Source organism: Hippoglossus stenolepis, chromosome 11, assembly GCF_022539355.2.
Source record: "Hippoglossus stenolepis isolate QCI-W04-F060 chromosome 11, HSTE1.2, whole genome shotgun sequence".
NCBI lineage: Eukaryota > Metazoa > Chordata > Actinopteri > Pleuronectiformes > Pleuronectidae > Hippoglossus > Hippoglossus stenolepis.
In genome coordinates this window covers 6697988-6721883 of record NC_061493.1, presented here as the reverse complement: position 1 = coordinate 6721883, position 23896 = coordinate 6697988, and the positions used below count along the sequence as shown (strand labels likewise).

At 41.1% G+C, this 23896-nt stretch overlaps 1 protein-coding gene across 1 annotated transcript; it reads right to left on the bottom strand.

The window, feature by feature from the left end:
* Positions 1 to 1243: 1243 nt before the first annotated feature.
* Positions 1244 to 23549, bottom strand: col6a1 (collagen, type VI, alpha 1). Its single transcript, XM_035169742.2, has 35 exons — positions 23239 to 23549; positions 22394 to 22523; positions 21582 to 21782; positions 21326 to 21485; positions 19811 to 19924; positions 19706 to 19726; positions 19390 to 19410; positions 19250 to 19294; positions 19092 to 19145; positions 18916 to 18960; positions 17900 to 17926; positions 17770 to 17796; positions 17605 to 17649; positions 17441 to 17494; positions 16831 to 16893; positions 16681 to 16743; positions 16542 to 16595; positions 16421 to 16456; positions 16265 to 16327; positions 15953 to 16015; positions 14002 to 14064; positions 13365 to 13427; positions 13177 to 13227; positions 13056 to 13091; positions 12790 to 12852; positions 8012 to 8077; positions 5752 to 5787; positions 5364 to 5400; positions 5142 to 5150; positions 4904 to 5037; positions 4394 to 4494; positions 3712 to 3898; positions 3455 to 3626; positions 3308 to 3337; positions 1244 to 3170 (listed from the first exon to the last, which is right to left on the bottom strand). The coding sequence occupies exons 1-35, from the start codon at positions 23321 to 23323 to the stop codon at positions 2572 to 2574; spliced, it is 3018 nt and encodes a 1005-aa protein (XP_035025633.1). The 5' UTR covers positions 23324 to 23549; the 3' UTR covers positions 1244 to 2571.
* Between the last annotated feature and the right edge of the window lie 347 nt (positions 23550 to 23896).

Genomic DNA, 23896 nt, shown 5'->3' with positions numbered 1-23896 from the left:
GGTCCCATTGAGATACAATATGTCTTCTGCCAGGGAGCGCTAGTCAGGATGGGTAGAAAATTTGATAAAAAAGTTCAATGGTAAAAATGGTGCAACTGATAAATCAGCCTAAAGCACGACAAACAGACAAAACAGTCTACTAAAAGTAAAAGTAGCACAGATATTGTGTAAAAATGAGCAATTGCAGAATATAAAATAATGTCAAGAGAGTGTAAGGATTCCAAGTTAAATATGACTTTACAGCTCAATCCAAGGTTGCGCTGCAAGAGGGGAAAAGGCAGATTTAGCCAGCTCTACTCGGGTGGCTGGGACCTCGAGATGAATTTCCTCTGATGATCTAATGTTAGAGGTGTTGGAGCAACATGTCAGCAAAGTAGATATTCCGTGCGGTAATTTACCTTGTAAAGTTTTTGCAATTAAACAAAAAAAAAGGGGTTTCTCTTTAAAGTCAGTGAAGACCATTAGGAAACATAAGTTACACATATAAGTTACAATGATGTGTATGACCTCACCAGTTACAAGCTGCATCGTACCATGATTAACTACATCTATTTTCTTTTAAAAAGAGATGACGCTACATATAAATTACATCACCATCATAATACTGAGATACTTGAGACTAATCTTTTAGCAGTAAAAGGAAAACAACATTTTTTTTTTTCAAGAGGCTATAAGTATGAACACCTAAAGCTAACTTGTCATCGAGCCAGATGCCAATGTTTTTATAAGAGATAACTCACTTAGATTAGCTCTAGTTATTTTTAGAGTTGAATATCAATTTTAATTTAACAAGAAACATTGGCAGTAACTGCAGTTTGATCATTTGCTTGCTTGGATCGGTGCCAGGACCTGTCTTAAGTGAGTTTCATTCTCGACGCTGATTGGCTTTCGCAAAATTGCATCACACAAATTTTTCGCTAGTGTTTGGGTATTTCAACTTGATTGTGTCTCTGTATTGACTTTGTATATAATCTCATCAAGAGAAGAACTTGCTTCGCGTTTGGTGTGTACCCGCCACAAGAGCATGAATGAGAAGCGTATGTCCCGGGTCAAAGTTCACCGAAGTTGAAGTCTAAGCAAAGCCACGCTGCGATTTGCCACAGGAAGCGATTCATAGAGTGAATCAAAGAAAGTAAATCAATGCTAAAGGGAAATCATTATGTACACATGAAAATGTGGCTTATAAAATGGAGATTTCAATGTGTTGATGCGTGTGAGTTTGGACAAAAGTGAGTCGAGACAGTTTAGTGTAGCAACCTTTATTGAAGGAGCTCTTACAACACTACTGAGGCTGTGTATCCTCAGGACAAATATCTTCTTTTACATCATGGGTAGAGGTTGATACACTGAGACTAATAGCACCACAGATAACAACAACAGTACAGCAGCCCTGGGCCACTAATGACAACATTTAAGGTCTAGAATTTACAGTTGAGAGGAACTAAATAGTGTGTGTGTGTGTTTGCGGGTGTGAGGGACTCGCAGCATCAGTCCCTTTAGATTTGTTTTCCAGTCTCCAACTATGACAGATGTTTTCCTACCTTACTGATTAAGTACAAAGATGTGTGTGTACGTGTGTGTGTTTGACAGAGGCTGATGTGTTGCACAGACACTAAAGAACAGGTTTCTGTCATTCTGTCTTTTGAACCACTGACCCCTGCACAACTGTTTATAGAGCAATCGCCCGGGGCTACAAAAAACACCTCACCGCCAAACACCTATATGTCACACACGCAGACACACACTCGGACAGACTCACACATGTTGAATCCAGCTGTTGCATCCTAATCACTACCTGGTTGAAGTTCTGATGGATTTTTTGTTTGTGTCTGCCTGATGTCACATCCGGTTTCCCCAGTCGGTTTGGTCTCCTTTCAAGTGATGTCGGGTGTAGGTTATCACTGAGTCCTGTACATGTTATGACATTTCTAACTCATCTTTCCATAAGGTTCATGACAGCAAAACCGAAAATATAGCTGACATTTAGTTACAGCAGTCACTCACCAAAGGATTTGTATCTTGAATTTTTACGTTCACACCTCTGGTTGGTTCATTTGTGTTCTTAAGATGAAAAAGTGTGAGACTACACATCAGGCACCTCTTGAAAGAGTGGTAAGAGCTACGAAAATAACTCCACATTAGACCCGAAACACAAGCCTTCAATTGGAAGGAGCTCCAGTCCTGGAGAGACCTCAGGACTGAAGTAATCCTTTATGGGACATTTTCACCCTGACCTTTACCTCCCAATAGTTCCCTTCAACTGTTTGTTGTCACGTCAACCTCTAAAACTCTAAAATCGTAGAATCACTTGGGTTATTGGATAATTATTTAAACATAGATGGTTGAATTGGTACACAGCCTGAGATGGTCTTCATTGGAGGCTCTACTCAGGGTAAAAAAGTCCCATGGAGATTTGATGGAGACATTTCCATTTGTCTGCCACACAATCATTTGTCTTTGTGACATTTTTTTAGTACTTGAACACAGTGTAAAGTAAATGAGTGAGACTGATTATTCGTAATGGGATTAAAAATCTAAAGCACGTTGGTCCTGTTGTTTGGGGCCCTGCATTTAGGGCATGGACACCCTGCGGGAAACGGTCTGGGCGAAGACACCGCGGAGCAGAGAGGGGTAATCTGGGACACGGATCATGTGGCGCTGGGCGTAGCTGATGTCGTCCTGCCGCCCCCCGCTCGCCAGTGTGCGCAAGTTGACTTCATTGACCTGGCTGCCAACAGCAATAACATATAGCTCCACCCCTGCGTCTGCCACCTTGCGGACATCCAGCTTAAGCCCGGTGATGTCCTGAGACCTGCCATCAGAGAACAGCACCAGCTTCTTGATGCCTCCCGATGCATCCCCACGGCCTCGTAAATTCTTAACAGCAAAGTCCATGGCCTCTAAGACATTGGTGCCATCATTTTGGTAGGCGGCCTCTTCAACTTTATGAGACAGCAGGGTGAAATTGGTGGTCAGCCCCTGCTCCATGCGGGCACTTCGGCTATACTGGGCCACACCCACTCTGACAGTAGCACCCGCGTTTTTCTTTGCGGTCAGGAAACGATCGGCCAGGCGCCGGACAAAGGTCTTGCTTGTCTCAAAGTTCTTCTGGCCCACACTGGCTGAGCTGTCCATCATCACCAAAATATCAGCAGCTTGAGTAAAAGTGACTGCAATATACACACAAACAGACAACAATATATTAGTTTCTGCTGGTTAGTGACAGACAAGAGAGCTAACAAGGTGCAACACAGCCAAATAGCATTAATACATTTTCAATTCACTTGTTAAAGAAAAAACGACTTACTGGGACATTTGTAGTCTGGGCATTTCTTATCTGGATGAGGGAACAACAGACAGTTTTAGTCAGTTTATTTTGGGCTGCTACAAACTATTCAGTTGATGCAAATTTCCGAGGATGTGCATTTGTGTGCAGGTATGTGTGTGTGTTAACCTTGACAGATTTTGGATGTAAGGTTCTGCAAGAAAGTGTCATCCAGGAGCTCAGCAAAGTTCTCCAGGACGAAGGAGAAGCCTGGTTTGGGGTCACTTTTACACACCACATCTCCGAGCTGCTCCTGGTTGGGCTGACGACCTGAGTAGTCCTTCACTCCTAAACCACCCACCTAGAGATGAGGAAGGAGGTTCTTAGGTCAATTCAAGGGCGAAGGATGTGGCATCGTTATCAGTAGTGTCTATCAAGTTACTCACCCGGATGTTATTACCACAGAGTACGTTAAGGGGAACCTTGTCCCTGGAAATATCGGAGCGTCCGTCAGTGAGGACGAGAACAACTCGGTTCTCTGTCCTCATCATTTGGATTGTGTTTTTCAGAGCATATTCAAGGGCCTCGCCTGTGTATGTGGCCTCGGCCAGCCACTTCAAGTCTCTCACCTTCCTGCGCACAGACAGAGAGACATTGGATGTCACAATAATCGATTTTTGGGCAAAAGTCATGACATTGAAAACAAGCACTCCAACATACACAATAAGCTTAATTACTGCCTTATCTAGAATGAAAGAGAAACTTATTGGGGAAAGAAATCAACCTTGGATGTAGTGCTAAGCTAAGCTATTTTGGTTAAGTTGTCACGTGTGATATCTGTTTCTGGGTCTAAGATCTGGTATCAAGATGTCGGAGTGCTGTGTTCCGTCCTGTAATTGTGGATCTCAGATGGCGGGGGCTAGATTTAATCTGATTATGAGCATCATGTATTTCTAAAAATACTGTCTTTGGAATTTGGAGAGGATTTAACCTGAACTGAAACATTAACACCAAACTTGTGGCTATACTGACTCATTATGAATCACCATTATGCTAAACATTCAAAGAGCAAGCCACAGAAAAAGCATTGAGGCAGGCGGGATTGTGACCGCATGCAAGTGAACTCACTGTTTAAAATTGGTGAGGCTGTTGGAGATGCTGGTAACAGCTTCTTGAGCTTCTGATCCACTGTACTGGACTACGCTCACCCGGGACTCGTTGCCTACAAACTGGAAAGAAAAACAGTGCATGGTGACCATGTGTTTTGGTCTGTGTGTTATGTCCAAAACCACGTGTTTTCTTCTGTCAACATTTCTGCGTCCCCACCCATCCTGACTAATTATATCCAAACTGGAAGAAGTCACTGGAGAGACATTAAAGTAAGTTCCAAAACCAGAGACAATTTCTCTCATTCACACTTTCTATTTTGAGGGCTGTTCTCAAGGAGAGAAGTTCCTAACATCTCAGAAAAATAGTTTTCGCAACATCATTGGTATCAATTTGTGTAAATGACACATTGCACAGAGGTCAAACATGGGTTATCCTGCAGATGTCAGGCAAAGATATGGGATGAATATGAAATATAGCGTAGTCAAATGTCAAGAGCCAGAATAAATTCAGGGAAGGAATTTATTGTACCTTGACTTGCTGGTCTTTAATCAGTCTGTCTATGACTGTGATGATGAAGTCTTTGGCAAGAGCAAAGTTTGTGGAACCGATACTCTCTGAGCTGTCCACAATGAATGCCAGGTCCAGAGGTGCACACTTACACTCTAAAAGGAGAGAAATAAACAAAAATCACAAAGGATCGGATTAGCCATGGAGTAGACTCAATAATTGTGATAATGACTGTGTTGTAGATTGAGTTCAAACTTACCACAACAAGCTGCCAAGTGATTGGCAGAGGATGGGAAAAAAACACAAATCAAAGTTAATTGACTGTGCAAAAAAAAGAAGACATAACAAAAAGTAACCTACTTTACTTCTTCTGGTTTCGATTACATGTTTGGCTAATCACACATCAAGAGGGCAAAGCGTTAAATGAAGACAGCATGTGGTTTTATTTCTTTGTTTGTCAAAGCGTGAGTGTCTAACTTACAGCAGAGCTTCATGATGATATCCAGAATTTCACATTCCTGCAGAGAGAGGTGGAGTACGTTGGACTATTGCAAAGCTCTGGTAGATCACATTACAAAACTTTCAAAGACAACACATAGCCCGGACCCAGACGGTTTCAAGCCGCTCCAAAAGAAAAAGAGATTATGACTAAGGTGATGTTTTACTTTGACGTCTGGTTGACGAGTGGCTATGGGCTTCACTTCCAGGAAATTGGATTCGATTGAACATACAGTATCAGTTTCAGGTTCTAAACTAGCGCAACCTAAAGGGGGAATTTATTCTGCGGTGCTTTGCCTGGTTCGGGTCTGTGGCTCAAATGAGGGCAGGGGTTCAGATTAAACAGACTGATTGAATTAATTTATACTCACATCAGTTCCTGGTGGTCCAGGAGGCCCAGAAGGTCCCTGAATGGAGAGAGAGAATGAATATGAGCAAAGGGAAACTGATTCATCTCCCTGATAGATGTGCATGTTTATCTTTTTGAGGAAATACTGGCCAAACAAAAGTTTATCTGGTCTGACTTCAGGGTGACAGACTCCTGGAGCCTTTTTATTTTAACTGGGAAGACATGGTGACTCTTTGGAAAACTATTCCTCTTTTGACTGCAAACCAGAATCCCTCAGTCACAAAACCCACATCCACACCCACACATTTTGTGTTAGCCGCTATCTTTCTGCAACAACATGTGGATCCTCCAAAAGTTCATTGCCACAGCATTTAAGTTTTCTTTTGCTCAGCTGCAGGAAAACCATCTGTTTTGGTTTAACAGACATTAAACTGAGTTTAAGAGCATTCTTTTCTGTGACTAAGACGCCAGTGTAGCTTGCATAAGAGAGAGGGAGAGAAAGAAAAGAAAGAAAGAGAGGGAGAAAAATAGAGGGACAGCCGTTAATTGTAGACTGAGAGAAATTGTCCTGAGAATCATATGAAGCAAAGTTTTCAAAATAAAATATGCAGCACAGATCCAAGACAGAGGAACAGAAAGAAGAGGTGAGGAAAGAGGGGAGAGGAGGAGGAGGAGGAGGAGGAGGAGGAGGAGGAGGAGGAGGAGGAGGAGGAGGAGGAGAAAGAAAGTTCGGATGTTGAGTTTGAGCCTCAGAGAACAAGCCTTTATACACGGCGTTATATTTAGATCCTCTCTTTGTTCATTTTTTCACACGATCCAATACCAAAAGCTTCACTTGCCAATTAGTGAATTACAACATCTTTCCTTCTTACACTGAGCCAAACACAGGGATGCCATTTTGTTAGGTCTTGGCATGTGGTTTGTTTGTTATGATGAGTGGTGATCTGCGCTCAGTTACTGGATCTCTATGGGATCTGAAGCAACCTCTGCCCACAAGTAGTGAAATATACAGTGCTCAAGGTTTTGCTTGCCCAATCTGTTAAGGCCTTCGCACACTAGACACGTTTTTTTCCTACGATTATCTTTCAAGTTATTCGTTTTTTCAAACCTGTATCCAGTCGTTACAATTTTTCACATCAGTGACGGTCTTTGGCTGAGCGATATTGCAGCTTTTATTTTTTCAGACCAAGGCCAAATTTTCAAAGGTTTCACTTCTGACGCGTACACATCTAACCAATCAGAATAAGCGTTGTTGACAAAATCACATTGTAGTATAATACAGAACAGTATAATAGAAGAAGAAAAACTTCCTCCTCAGTCTGGTGTAAAGTTTATTTGTCTTTTTATTCAACACATTTGTCTTTAACCATTGCTCACTGTTATTTTAGTCTTTAAAAGGAAATACTGTAGTCAACTTGAAGCTAGGTTCAAGCAACATGCACCTCAACTCCGGTTGAAGAGAATAAATTAACCAAATACGCACAGCTCAGACTCTTAAGAAACAAACGGGATCTGCCTCAAATTAAATATAAAAAAAACTATGATCTTGGTTCCAGCTGTTGCAGCAGTTCTCTCAGGAACATCCTGAAATATGGACTGAGGCTGATGTGGTACAGTTTATGCTTCTAAACCAACCTGTGAATGTCTTTATTGTGTAACCAGGTATTTCATCTTTTTTCTTGTTATTTAATAAAAGGAGCACCAGACCATCACCCCTTCATGTAGATTACATCTTTCTTTTTCCGAGATGCATTTCCTTTCTATCCTCTATTAAAAATAAATCGGGATAGATTTATATGCTAAATCTTGTCGCACTTTATGTGAATAGTCAGGCACATTGAAATTCTGCACCAAACTATTCACTATTTCGTGCTGTAAAATATGAGTTTGCCGATTTTCCTTTTACTCCTTATCATCAACAAATGCACCAAAAAGACCAAAGTCGACAATGAATTGATTTGCAGCCAAATAGACCTCTTTGTTTGTTCAAAATCTCTTAAAACACATTAGTGAGCCACAACAGCGTAGTAAGTATCATGTTGCCTCATTACCATGAACAAAAGGACGTTGTGGTTTATTCTATTTCATGTCCTGGTGCCGCAAATACTCATGAAGGCGGGCAGGGGTTTCTTTACATTCTTTTCATACAGAATGTGAGCTGCAGCACATTCGGTGTCTCAGCTTGCTTACATCTGGATACAAGCCCTTAACACACACACACACACACACACACATACATACGCACGCACGCACATACACACACACACACACGGTACTCTTACCGGATTGCCCTCAGGTCCTCTGTGACCTTTGGCCCCTTTGGATCCTGAAGGTCCTGGTTGGTTGTTCTGTTAAAAGAGAAAATGACATGGAGATTAAGAGAGGGGCCCACGCCTGTATACAATTTTCTTCTTAAATAAATGGATACACTTTTTGCTACAGGAGAAACAAATGTTTTAGTTATACATACGACAGAAATGCAGTATCCATGTTAAATTCATTTTCATGACAAGTTTACAGCTTTGTGTCCTGTGTGTATGTTTTATAGATTAAGAGGGTTCAAATGTTTGTAGGGGAGAGCCCAGCTGGGTGCACTTGTTTCTCTACTCATCTAAAAGATCATACATGTAAGTTTATCAGCACAAACTACATCCAAGGGTTTACAATTCAACTTCAATAGGATCTGTTCAGTTGTTTGAAATAAATATGCGTCAGTACTTAGTGATAAATAAATATATATTGATAGATGCAGTGAAAATGAATGGAAAAAAGTCGATAATGCCTTTTCCTATATTTGGCCATCGTAACTTATTCCATAGAAGTAGAGCAAGGAAAGAAATTTTAAATAACAAACATTGGTGTTGTGTGTTTAAATATTTTGTTTTGCATTTATGCTGCAGTGTTTTGGGCAACATTTAAACTTTTATTAAAATATAAAAATCGACATAAAATTCGAGGAGGTTACCAAATAGCATCTACAGTTAGAAACTAATGGCCTTAATATGGAGCCTTGATGTACTCCCATTGGAAAGAATATAACATCGTGAATTACACAGAAGCAAGTATAAGATGGTCATCAGGCTTTCAAATGAGTTATAGGCGAGCGAGCTTGATAGAAGAATAAGAATAGAAGAATAACGAAGAAATAAAAAATATTATTTTTCTTCGGACAATTTTCATTTAGTTACTTTCCCAATTACTTTCCCAACAGGGATCTGTTTGGTCTTTTTTTCAGCTCATCCAAGAAAAAACATTTGGAAAAGTCGTCTTTTCAACACTATGAAAACTTTTACTTTGGACTTTTATTCACACTTATTTATTTGTATTTTTACTTATAAAATGTCACTCAATATCCTGCTGTATTTCATCCCACTCAACACAAATAAATAGCCATATATTGCATACATCATTTTAGAAGGGGTATCATTTTAGACTCTAAACCCATTTCAAATCTTAATAGTTACCAGATCTGACTCTTTCTGTCCAGCTATCTGCCACATCAGTGCAGCTGCAGGAACAGAGAGCAGCTAAAGCCCCTGCAGCTGCTTCTCTGTGACCTGCTGCTGATCACTGTGAGATTATGGCTCAGACGACACAAGTATGGAAAATGAAGCGCTTAACACTGTAAATCAATTTAGGACAATTATCTCATCGTTAAGGTCCTTGTTCCCACAGATACTGTGTCACACTTTTAACTAATGTGGGCAGTTTGGTTTGAGGTAGACTGTCGGCAGCTTTGGAGAATTTGTAAAAAAGTAATGCAAACGGACACATTCAGGACTTAGTTTTTAAATGCATGTATTCTCTTCATGTCAGAGGTCCCTTGCTAGTGTTAAAACGACACACATTTTCTCGTCTAGTGTCCATGTTGTTTAACTAGCAAAGGCCCAAAAGAGCACCCATGGGTGAGTTGATCACAATATATTGTTGGCAAATTGCTTTCTTAAGGCAGCAGAAACTGACAAAAAACCTGGTCTCGAGTCAGTGGCTCAGGAATGCACAGACAATGTAACTTTAAGGGTGTATTAACTAGATACTAACATGAGTCTACATACAATGTCAATTGCACAACGTACATTCTACGTACATTCTGCATGGTACACTCCACTGTGCACATTGAAAGTGTTTCTTCTGCAGAGAAACATTCTCTCTTACAATTTTCCATTAATAATAATAGCCACCTGGCTTTTAAAGGGAATGGGCGTTGGCACTCTGATTGGTTTATTGCATGTTACGCCCAAAAAACACCCATGATTGATTAAGAGACATACAGAGAAGTACAACGTTCTCTGTACGTTGTGAGCCATGCTGTTAAACTAACAAAGGTGGATATGGACGTAAATGCATTTTCTCCATGCACTTTATACCATGTGCTAAGATCATTCAAATAGAGCCCAATGTCTTAAAATACTAATTAGAATTATTTGACCAACTTTAACCTAAAATTCTCTGCTCCAAGTTTATTCTGATTTGCTGTCTCCTAAAAACAATTTTACAGTCAGACAGAATGAGATGCAGTGAGGACACAAATCCTAAAAATAAATCTTTCACTGATATTTCAGTTGGAAGCCGACGAGCAGATCTACACTTCTGTTGCTCAACTACGTGGAGGATAGAATAGAGTGGGAGAGAGAGAGCGAAGGTAATGTCAGGCACACACACACAGAGTTACAAACACACACGTTTCCAATTACTGCACACTCAACATCAAACACTATGATGTAAAAAACATGCGTCATTTCATCCACGCACACACGCACCCACGCACACACACACACACACACACACACACACACACACACACACACACACACACACACACACACACACAGACACACACACACACACACACATTGTATTCGCACATGTGATGACCTTGATGTCACGGCGTCTTATTTCACATCGCAGCCAAAGGTCAGTGTCGAACCTTGTAACTGTGCATATTATCATTTTTAAGTATGTTAGCTAACAAGTCAAACACCTTTATCTTCTCTGACACACAGATGTGTCCGCCCCCTGCCCCTCTAGCCGGAGAGAGACAGGACAGGTGTCAACACACATGTCTGCACAGTGTGACATTTTCAAACTATTTAAATTAGACATCCAGTTGTTCAAAAATCACAATGAGGCCAGTGACCTTATATTCTCTGAAAACGTTGTTAACCAGTTTAATGTCTCGTGAACTTGAGCCAAACTGATTCCACTGAACTGTCCAAAATAGTGAACGGCTCAGAGAGAAAACAGTGGAAACAAACAAGCGACTGTTCTGAGAGAAAAAAATATGACAAGAGACAAATGAGGGATACATGGAATGTAATGGATTCACTTTTTCCATAGAGATCCATTAAATATGGCTTTGTGTATTTTTGCTTAAGGCTTGGTTATGGACAATGAAACAGCAGCCGATGAAAGATTAACAATGATATCATGTTTAAAGCAGAAGTTAAGAACATTTTCGGGCTATTTGCTGATTCAGTTTCTTGCCAAGCATTAGATATATATCTCTCCGTTAAATACGAGGCTATAGCTAGCAGCAGGTTAGCTTAGCATTGTACAAAAACTGGACACAACCTGACACAGGTAGACTGGCCCCCTCTAAAGTCTATCAAATTTAATCAGTGCAAAATTTTAAATATAAAAATGAAGAATTGCACTTTTATGGAGATGTATTTGACAAACTATGTCTGTAGTTCGGCCAATGTGACGGACTTAAAGAAGTTACTGCTGCTGTCAGCCAGGAGAATAGTCTGGCACCTACAGTAACTCACATAAAACTGCTGCTTGTCGTTAATACTCTTTTTCCAAGAATTCTTGAGACATAAATTAAATATGTTAGCTCTAAAGGTGTTAGTAGCCTGAGTATAATACCTGAAGGTAGAGGAAGCAAGTTCTCCTACCTACTATTTCAAATTTAGTGCTATGCTAAGCTAATTGGCTGCTTGCTATAGCCTAAAGTGGTATAAACCTTTTCATTACCTCTTGGCATTAAAGATTTTCACCATTTCACCATTAGTGATGCGTATGTCTAGAAAATGTAAACGTGGAATTCATTAGAGGACCAAATGTTGATTTTAAGTTTTAGTCCATTCTCCTGCCAAACCACTTCCCAAATACTACCCAAAGTTTGCAGACTGATTAAGGCTTGGCGTTGATTATTTATATTTCAGTAAAAGAACCAGTCTTTGAAAAAGTCACAAACAAGTGGCTCTTACAAGTTTAAAATCAAGAAGATTTTTTGAGGCTTCCAAAACAGTTTCTTCAAAAATGATGCAACACTTTATGGCAGCAACACATCTGTAGAATCAGCTCAGGTTCAGGTTTCAGTCATGAAACCCAAATAATTTTAACATAAACACGACCAAGTTGAACCGGGGGTTAAAGTATTAAAGTTGGCACGGTCACAGTACTGTCGCCCCACACACACGCACACGCACACACACACACACACACACACACACACACACACACACACACACACACACACACACACACACACACACATTCACTCATGGACACATTAAAAGAGAGAGTAATGCAGTTCCTTCATCGTCTGTACTCATTTCCTGGTATCCTTGACAACGACATATACACAGCTGCATCACATCACAGCCCTCTTCCCAAGTAACACACACACACACACACACACACACACACACACACGCACGCACGCACGCACGCACACACGCACGCACGCACACACGCATGCACGCACACACGCACACACGCACGCACACACAAGATGTGTTCAGATCTACTCAAGAAAGCATTTCCAGCTGCAGAACAGAAGGAGAGTGTGAGATCACGGATAAAAAAAAAAAAGAGCAGTAAAGTATGAGGGTCTAACACCGAAAAACAAAATGAAAGACAGAGATCAAAAGACGAAACATATGATTATATTTTACTTCAAGTAAAAGGCCATTAAAAAAAAAGAAAAATATGTAAATGTGCAAATAAAACGAGACATGTGATTCACATCCTGTCTGCGCTGTCTGCCAAGAAAGGATTGAGGAAAACATCAAATGAGATCAAGAGCGAGGAGCAACTCAAAATGGAGACTCACATCGGGGCCTGGGTCTCCGGGCTCTCCATCATCTCCTTTGGGTCCAGGAGTTCCTTTGCCACCCTGAAGGTCACACAGAAAAGGTTAGGGGTCATGAGGGAATATGAGATTGATTTTAATTAACTTATAGCAAGAAAACTTATATTCAGTCCTGATGTTACCCTTAAGTACCAGTACTAAACAGGCCCATACACAGTATCTGACCTCTACTTATAGTTCATTAACAGCCTGATTCCTAAGTTTAAGGAAATTTAAAGATGACCTACCGTCTCACCAGCGTCTCCGCGAGGCCCAGGATAACCCTAAAAGAGACATACATTTTCAACATGTAAAATCGTAAATGTATCATACATGACCTACAGACCATTAACAACTACCACCACACACCTGGAAACCATGACAACCTGCAGTGCCATTTCCTGGGACACCATCTTCTCCCTGAAACAAAGAAAGAGAGACACTTAGAGATCCATTCGCACAAACACACATATGCAAACCTCATGACAGGGCTTATGATGGATGACACACATCTGTCTCTCTTCTCCTCAGTTCCCCTCTCTGTCTCCCACACTCACCCTCTCCCCCAGCTGGCCTCTGTCTCCCGGAGCTCCTTTGATTCCTCTCGGTCCTTTGGGTCCCTTGAAGACAAAAGGAAAGATAAGATTAGAAACATATGACATTTTACATGACATGTAGCGTGTACACACACTGTGTGTGTCTGTGTCGTGTGTGGGAATAAAAACTCTAAACTGAATTCTACATGTTGCAAACTGACTTTTAACTACTTACGCAATACTACATTGCATAAGCACTTTAAATATGTTGTAGTAATGATTGCTTATTCTTTTATTATACATGGATAATGATGATAATGGGTTTTTGACTGTGACTCATGCACAAAACGTTACTTTTATATGCACAATGGAGCTAAATCTGTGGGTTACAGGTTACATTGCTTTGTAGTTTTAAGTCTCCTAAAGGCCATAGTTTTATAAATATTCATGACAGAATAAGCACCAATCACTTTTTTTTTTTTTTTAAATGTATCAGGTTTAAGAAAATGGTATTTAATATAGTGGTCTTATTCATGAAAAGTTTAATAATCCAACACTGAACTGCTTCATCAGGACAGTTTGATTGACAGTGACCAGACAAGCCACCAATCATTAACTTCTGATTTCTGATAATCTGTGTGTGTGCTGTTGGACTCACCTCAGGTCCAGGGGAGCCTTCATCTCCTCTGTAGCCAGGAGATCCGGTCCTGCCAGGCTCACCCTGCAAAACAGTGATGACGTTAATTAAAGTTTCTTCATTGACTGAATCCTCCTCTGTCAATGTGATGGCTAAGATTTGATGATCTGAAGTGATTCACAATGTGTTAAAGGGGACATAGCATGCAAATTCCACTTTGTTAGTGCTTCTACAGGTTAATGTGGGTATCTGGCATGTCTACCAACCCAAAAACTCTGGGAAAAATACACTTGCGCGTTTTCTTATGGTTCCTCTAAGTCAGAAACGTCATGCTTGAGTGACTCGAATGAGCTTCCTGTGTATTGTGTCGTAACAAGGCACTGGAAGTCTCCCTACATGGCCTTGGCCCACCCCCCACCTCATCCTGTTTTATATGAAGGGTAAAAAGGGTGCTGTTTTATATGATCCTTGTGGTATTTTGACCAAAGTATGTTACAGACATTTCATTAAGACCCCAAGGAACCATATCAACTTGTGGTGAAATGGGCATACAATGTCCCCTTTAAAGTAATTATTTGTAAGTATTTATACCAATCTTCCAGCTAAAATGTCAAATGCTGATTCAGTAAGAAAACATAAAAAAAAGATCAGAGTATGTCAATGTGTAACAGTGTCCACAAAGTACTGCGACTAGCATAATTGTACTTATCAGCGGCTGAGTATTTTATCTCACACAGTTTGTGAAAGATAAATGCAAAACCCCAACATTTTAGAATAATGACTTCATAGGTTGGCTCTATTGTAGTGATGTTGCCTCACTCAAAACAAAGAGTGGACACAGAAGGTTTAACTGTTAGATGTGGAAGTAATCTCTTTTAAACATCCAATTGTGTCTGATTTACACAATATATCTTGTGAATTTGACCTATGATCTGAAGTTTTTTTTTATATAGAATTGCTGCCAAGTCCTGACAACAGCTGGACCCAGCTGCTACATGCAGCAGCTCAGTCCGACGGTCACTCTTTGCACACTGCTGAAACGGAACAAATCTCATGAATGTATTGATGGCTATGGGCAAAGTAAAGGAGCTCTCGTGAGAACTGTTTTTCTGTTTTGTCTGAGGGTTAATGTTTCTTTGTTTCCTGTTTTTGAGCACAACCAAGCTTAATCACAGCCGGACCTGTCTATGTCCTGGATGGACCGAGCTGAGCCTGGCACAGCAAAAAAGAAAGAGTTAACGTTTGCAAAAGTTTCAAAGATACTTTGAAAAATTGCAAGCAAATTGCAATTAAGTGCTATTTTTTAATGTTAGTAAAAGTATGACAGCAAACGATGTGCAGTTTATAAGTGCATGTGAGGATACAGTTTTTCCTGAGTGTATGAGGTCGGCCCAACAAGTCACTTATTCCATGTTTTCTGTACTATTCAGTTCTGATGAGGAACGGAGGCCCAGTCGAAAGCACAAAAGAGCCATTGAAACCACTGACATCACGGAGGTTACCACAACTAACGCTTGTAACGTATTATTATTATTACAGTGCCCGGAGCCTTATTAAGAAAAACCCTACTGAGGCTTTGGCTGCAGCGAACGGAGAGAATAACTGAGTCAGAGGGGAAAGAGTGAGTGTCGATGTTCCCAGGAGAGGTAAAAAAAATGAGAATGAGAGAGGAGAGGGGAGCTGGAGCATTTGGGAGTGGGCGGCATTCTGGGGCACGGGCCAGGTTCGCCTCTGCTCACTGTGCTACCCCTCAAAATGAAGTATGGATGCAGTGTGCACGTTACCTCTCCGACTGGAAAAAAGGATGCTGCCAGAGAGAAAAGTGGGTGGTTCGTTTTTATGGCTGTGCCGCCTCTTGAAACTCAGGCCAGCGACCAAACACAGCCCGTAGCTCCTGTTTGTACCTATTTCAATTTCTGTGTGTTATATTTCAATTTGTGTGTGTGTGTGTGTGTGTGTGTGTGTGTCTTACAGGGTCTCCGTTGGGGCCAGTTGAGCCCTCCCTTCCCTGCTCTCCACGGGGTCCTGGCTCCCCCTGGAAAGAAGAACACTAAAGGTTTCAGGCGACATAAAGTCCAACAACAGACAGAGCAGTGCACACAGAGCTAAGTAAGAGCAGAGAGTAAGAACAATCATATGGGTCCCATTAAGAACAGTGTGGTTGCAGTCTAGTCAGTACGAGTGCCAAACTGCATTTCCCATGAATTTCGAAGGAAGGGATACAGAAATTAGAAAGACCACAGACTCTTCATCCCTCCTCATCATCATCCGTATCATCACTTACCCCTTCTCCTCTAGTCCCTCTGTTTCCACGGGAACCTTGCTCCCCCTTCTCTCCAACTTGTCCCTACAAGACATTTTAAAGATGTAAATGTATACTTTGGCAGCTCTCACACACAAACAAACAAATTTAAAGTCAATATTAATCCATTTCACTTACTCTCTCGCCGCGTGATCCATCCGTTCCAGGCGCGCCCTGAAACACACAAGATATTAGATGGGTCATGAAAGGTCACAAGGTTGATATTTTCTTAATGTTGTCAAGTAGAATTATTACTTACATCATCCCCACGCTCTCCTTTGTCCCCATCAGCTCCGCGAGGGCCCGGGCCACCCTGTCACAATAAAGATAGAAAACTGGAGTCATATCTCTTCTCTGCTGCCTGTCGTTTTCCTCTGTTTGTCTTTGCACTGATTTACCGTAAGTCCCAGAGGTCCATAGTTTCCAGACCTTCCTGGTTCGCCGTCTTTTCCACCATCTCCCTGAAAAAAGCACAAAAGGTCTGATCACAGAGCACAAAAGGCAGAATCTAACAATCACTGACAGTGCAAGGATTTCCTAAATCTTACTTTTGCTCCTTTCAGTCCGTACGGACCGGGGTCTCCCTTTGGTCCTGGCTCTCCTTGCAGACCCTGCAAACATAAAACACAGAGACCAGCTGAAGCCCAACACTCCATCTCAGAGGTCGCTGCGCATGTATGCTCATGTACGCGAGTGTGTTTGTTTACAGTGTGACTATATGGCTTCATTTAAACAACCTGACAGCAGAGAATGTAAACGGAGTGGTGATTAAAGAGCCAGTGCCTCAGTCCGTCTGCCTCACCGACAGCAACGTTCCTAAACACGCAACTTTGGCCAATGGCTTATGTGTAAACAATGAAGACGAGCCCGAGGCAGATATAGAAGTGACTCGTCTGAGTGTGTTGAAGTGTTGAAGAGAGAAGAGAGAAATCAGGACACAAAAATAGAATGTGAGTTTGTGTTTGTTTCCTAACACCTGTAGCTCTGAATTACTGTATATTTGCAGTCCTTAAACCTGATGTCAATGTGTGTAAACATCTAATGACTGGTTTCCATCTGGAGTTATACTGTCAACACTGTGTGAGTGTCACTCCTGTCGCAGCCAAAATGCAAGACCATAACAGTGGGATTATCCTCCGTTTGAGATACATGACTCACGTCTGATCCGGGAGATCCTTTACAGCCGGCAAGACCAGGGAAACCAGCTTCACCCTGAGGACGAAAGTCACAGAAACATGGAAGATAATGAAACTCATTAACTTTATCAAAGAAAGACTGATAGCAAGAGCTGCACTGATCAGATGTTGGGGTTTGTAACTCACCTTGCGTCCATCCACTCCATCATTTCCCCTGTGACCTTTGTCTCCCTGAGAAGAAAAATCAAAAACAGAAGCAGAATGAATGAGGATAAAAGTGATGGAAGAAGAAATTAACCATTAATTTGAAAGAGTATCCATCTGAGGATCCGCCGATCAGGAAGAGCTCACCTTGTAGCCTTTGTTTCCTCTATCACCCTGCAACAAACACAGACCACATTAGTGAGTCATGAATCATACAGGACCCAACATTTACTGAATCTTTTTTAAGAGTAAATATTTGAGTTTGATGTGTTCGTACCTTCCCTCCTATGGAACCGCGGTCTCCCTGGTAACAGAAATACACACATTATTACCATCATCAGAATAAACAGCATGGTGGTGACTGATAAGGTGAGTACAGTCTGACAAAGAGTCAGTGATCATCATGAGATAAACAACATCAAATAAGCAGAAATACATTCAGAGTGACCAGACCTTGGAGACATAAATCAATTTGACTCTTAAATGTCTGGCTAATAAATATGTGAAGCTAAAAAAACCTTTTTTCAAATTTGTGGCACAGTGGAGGATGGAGACATGGGCAGCTGCACAGAACTGAATCTTGCCGGGATGGCGGCAAATGCTGACATTCACACAATTGGTTTTCTATCGCTCATTGACACCCTTGTGGGTCAATAGACCTTTTTGAAGTGGGCACTCTAGTTTCAGTTTGTGACCTAGGGGAGATAGGGAGGGAGTGTGGGTAAGGTTCATTCTTTCCACTGAAAACCTGAGGTAGGGGGAACCAGGGGAATCTCGCGCATTTTGTTCAGTGCAACACCTACAATCATTCACACTAAAAAATCCTGCCATATTAGCCAATCCTGCCAAAATTGGCTAATAATAAAAATATGTAGTTACATTGACACGTTGTTGCATCTTTTCTGGGTTGTGGGGGTTGGGTAATTAGCAATATACGATCATTTGGGAAAATTCTTCATACTTCATATTATGATCAATGTGAAACACCTGTCAGTATACATTTGCATGTCTATAAGATAGGATGCATGACACACAGGTATGTTACATCAACGACACTGTTCCCCTGCAGGTTAAGTGCCGACCATGTCAGTCCATTCATCTGGCTGGATAATTCAGTGCGGTATCTCCATTAAATCCCACTGTGACATGATGTAATGATGTTGTATCATCTGTTACTCGCAGCTTCATGATAGATGCAACTGCTAAATCTCATTAGCATACAATGATTCATTCATGATTCTACCCTTTCAGATATGTACCCCATGTTGTGTTAGTGGTAGAAGTGCACGCTACCTTCTCTCCATTGTAACCGGGAGGACCAGAATCTCCGAAGTTACCCTGTAACACAACAGAAGAATTCATCATTATCGTGAGGTTGTGCTCCATGATAAATCCGAGCAGATATGGTGATTGTTGTGTATTTCTTCGTGTTTGTGTTGTGTATGAGGCTGATTGTGGAAATTGCCTACCTCCGCGCCAATATCTCCTTTCTCTCCTGGCATTCCTGGTCTACCTGTTTCTCCCTTTTGAGAAAATAAAGGAAACAAGAGTTCATTAGTTCAGTTTTCAACGGAATGCACTGACTGTTGAGTTTCTGACATCAAATACATTCAAATGATAATCACACCTTTCCGCCAGTCGGCCCGTCTGGTCCTTTAACCCCTCCTTTAGCCTGCATACAAAACAGAACAGACACAACCATTGACCCGATTTCTGATTGCTCCAAGTATGGTTTGAATTTGCATAGATGTACTAGGGCATACTTACATTGCAGTCAAAAGAGCAACACTAGAAAAAAAATAGAAAAGAAAGATTATTAACGCAGAAAATTGTCTTTATCTTCAAATCAAAGAAGGAAACATGATACGATCCTGTTTTCTGAGCTGGTCTCAAAATGAAAGACTTAAATAATAACAGACAGTGGAGTCTTCTGAACTTAACAGCAGAAAGTACAACTGTCAGATGACAGTAGGGATACTTTTTTATGTTCACTCAATTACTGTGGACATTCTACTTTATATTCAACAGTAGTAAGCCAACAGACATGAAAATATTTCCTTAGAAACATGTGAAAATCACATACCACATCCTCTGTCTTGTTTGTCTGAAAAGAAGGAAAGAAAACAAAGGTTAATTTAAAATAAAAATAAAATAATTCTGTCCACAAGAGAGAAGAGAATATACATACGATCATATCGATGATGGTTCGAATGGTTTCCATCTTGGTGGATCTGGAGTCGTCTGCAGCGGTGAAGTTCTGTCTGTACTGGTGGTCTGTGGCGATGATTGACAGCCTGGTTTCCTGGTGAAACACAAAACATACCATCAGCTACTGGCCTGAAAGTAGCACCTACACCAACACGCTTATGTTTTCCGATTGTTAAAACTGATCTCTAAAAGCTTTATTCTGCGACAGTGTTCTTTGTAGGATCTCACTTAGCTTCAGCCAATGTTGTCACTAGTCCTTTTTGTATTAGATATAACGGACTATCTACAGTTAGACTTCCACGTAGAACATCAAGAACAGTGATTGTTTAGTTGCTCTCTGAGCATCAGACTAAAATGTAGATCACCTCCTTTTTTCCCCTCAGTTCAGACAGTGTCACATAAACAACAATCATTAAGTGTGTTCAAATATTGTATTATTTTCAATGACTGTAACAATACTTTAATCTTTAAATAAAGTTTTATTTTGGAAAGTGAAGGTTTTTCACTTAATTTTTACCTCCCCTCACTTCACATCACACTACACTGCACTTGACTTTACTCAATTAATTTAATGTGACTTCACTACACTTTGCATAACTGCACTTCACTTTACTCAATATATTTAATGCCGCCTTACTTCACTTCACATAACTGCAATTGAGTTGACTTACTTCATTTAATGTCAACTCACTTCACAGTACACTTTACAGAACCGCACTTACTTTTAATTTACTTTATTTATTTATCGCCTCACTGCACTTCACTACACATGGCTGTACTTCAGTGAACTGTAAAAATTTAAGATTAGATATAGTTCAAGGTTAAAGGGTAATTCCTCTGCAAAAATACTTAGTTAGTTGAAATGCCTTTGTGTTTCTGAAATTTGAAATTTATTTTTACACATGACTTTGTACAACATCTTTTACATTCAGGTTAAATGTGTCCACTGTCCAGCCACTCTGGACAATGTACACAAGTAGACAACAGATAATGTAATATGTATATACAAATCTTAAAAGCTTCTAATAACTTCATATGTCAACTTTGATGGCAAAATGAAATAATAATAACCTCATCTGAACATCTGAAGGTTTTATTTATGAAGAGTTAATTTCCCCATACAGCAAAGCAACTTCATCCATAATGTGTAGGTTATGGTTTGGTTGCATTTGATTGCGACTAGAAAAGTCCATCAACTGTCATTAAATTCTGATTTCTGATTCATGCATGAAAGTATATGACATCACCATACCCTTGTCAAAAGAAAAACCAAGACAGAACTCTGTCTGCAAAATAATCAAAACTTTTATGACTTTGGCAGTAAGTTCATGTAGGAACCAATTACTCATATTCAGAAAGTGATTGAGAAAAGTAGGTTTCCTTATCATTTACTATTTATAGGAATTGTGCATGTAGTTGGGCTGGTTAATCTGAGGTTAGGGGCCGAGGGTATGTGGGTCCTCATGAGGGTAGAATCAAAGGTGTGAGTTTTTACCTCCTGGTCAGGTGAGACGGCGACAGCGAACACTTTGACTCCATGTTGCTTGGCTTCATTAGCCGCCTCCTGCACGCCTCCACACGGCTCTTTGTACCCAGTGATGGGATGACCATCAGTCACCACCACGATGTACTTGTTCTCGTGGTAGTGGGAGCCACTGAATGCAGGTACACACACAAACACACACTTGACAATGATATCAGTGCTCTCATCATTTAATCTGCCAAAATGTACCAGTTTGTGTTATTATTACTCAACGAGCAGCTCAGCAAGGCCTCTCTTGATGGCACAGTCGGTGTATGTGCCCTTGCCGATGTAGTTGATGGTGTCGATGTCATTCTTCAAGTCCTGACGATGTGTGGCCATTTCACTCAGCTCTCGTACGATGATGACTTCGTCACTGTAGTGCAGCGCTCCTGAGTTCCAAGTCAGGACGCGGTCACATCGGTGGCGCCTGGACACATAGAAGTATTAAGTACAGTCAACACATTAACACAACATCACTATGCTACATCGCACCGTCTGAGGTACTTGTAGTTGTAATATGAGAGGCGAATACTACTAAATACACTTTCACTCCAGTACAATTATCTGACAGTTGCAGTTACTAAATACTTTGTAAATTAAGGTTTTATAGCAGCTGTGATGTGTTGCTGCACAGGGAGTACCTTTAACCTCGGTACATTAGTATTTCGCTGATGATATTTGTAATTTTTATTAACTTTACGCCAGGCTGAAAAATACTGTTTAAATGTCGTAGTCAGCATCAGTGATGGGTTTGGTCAGTTGGCAGTATTGCACCTGTGTCCCAGTGTCCCAGAATGCACCTCGACATTAGGAATGGAGGTGTTATCATTTGACTAATTGATTGAATAATTGCGGACTCTGCAATGGAGTAGCTTTGGGTTGGGTTTATGCAATTAACTTTAATGGTTAAGGTTACTGTCGTTATGCCAAAAAGGATTTTCACATGGAGAAGAGTAAAAACGTGTGTGTGTGTGTGTGTGTGTGTGTGTGTGTGTGTGTGTGTGTGTGTGTGTGTGTGTGTGTGTATTTATGTCTTACATTTCCTTGAGTTGATCTATGAAGTCCTTGGTGAAAGTCTTGATCTGGTTGATATAATAGTTGGGAGGTTTCTGTCTGAGGGCGACACTCTCAGACGTGTCCAACACGAAGTAAAGATCCACCGGACAGTCTGCTCACAGAGGAAACAAACAAAGATGGCTGTCAATAAATTTCATGAATCAATTTAAATCTGTTCTCTCTTCAAGAACCAGTGAATCCAAAATGGGTGCACATCCGTCTACCCATCAACTCAAGTGACGTCAGCATGGGTGTCACTGCTGCAGTATTGGAGGCCTACAGCACCCTACAGTCACAGTGGGTGTCATAGGTTCGCTCTACCTGATCCATCCTCACACATGCAGGTTTATGACAATTGCAGGACTGTACACTGTTAGTTTGCTTATACACTTGAACTATAACAGCACCTTGGTGGGGATGCATAACTGCCATTTCATAACCTGCTTTGATTCTTCTCCACATAAATTATTTTGGCATCCACACCGTTGTATCTTCTTCTGCATCACACCCAGAGACTATTCTACACTACTCAGGTCCATAAAGAAAACCACAGGACAGACCCAGGGCCTGCTCAGGGTGGGCTAAGCTACTGTCATCATCACATCTTACTTTCTCCTATTGCTGCGTCTCTGCTGCTGATTTGCAGGAAAAACCTTCACAACTATGCAGCCCAAAGACAACGAACATCTGGATGCGCTCTTGCAGCAAACATCACTACAGTATATTCAAGCACAGACAGATCCCCTTACAGGCAAACAAATGCCATGAACACCACATATTAGAAATAAAAACATGTAAAAGGTACAATAGGGGTGAAGCAAACTTACCCGCAAACTTGTTTCTTTGGTTATTCGTTTGCGCTCCAGCCAGGAGGACGCACAGCAGCGCAAGGAGCCCCCTGAGAGTCTCCATGATCAAACTGCGATTAAAACTGAGAACTCAACGACACACAGCAGAACCACCCAGTTCCCCCCAGACAACACGAACACACCGGACCCCCCTAAAGTCCGCTACTTCTTAAAAAAAAAACAAATCGACGAAAACTTTTTGTTGATTCCAGCTTCTCCGCCGCAGTTTCTCCGAGGCGAGACCCAGAGCGCGTAGAGGAGGACCAGAGCGCGCGGTGCTGAGGGAGGGAGGGAGGGAGGAGGAGGAGGAGGAGGAGGAAGAAGAAAAAGAGCTCACGCGCTTTCTCTGGGATGGTGAGTAGGGAATACTACACGAGAGCGCGCACGGACCTGGAGTTTACACAAAATCCAAGATACGTTTGCTTCCTTAAAAGGGCTCCACAGGAGACAGGAAGAGTGGAACAACAGGAATAAACAAGCCTGAGAGTAAACGAGGTCCCGACATGCACAGATGATGTTTGTCTCTTTGCAGGAGAGAGTGCACGCACAAATTATCTCGACCGTGTTTTAATAATTTCAGAAAATGTCTGCAGAAACCAGAAAAAAGCTACTTATGTTTCATTTTCACAGTTGTTTC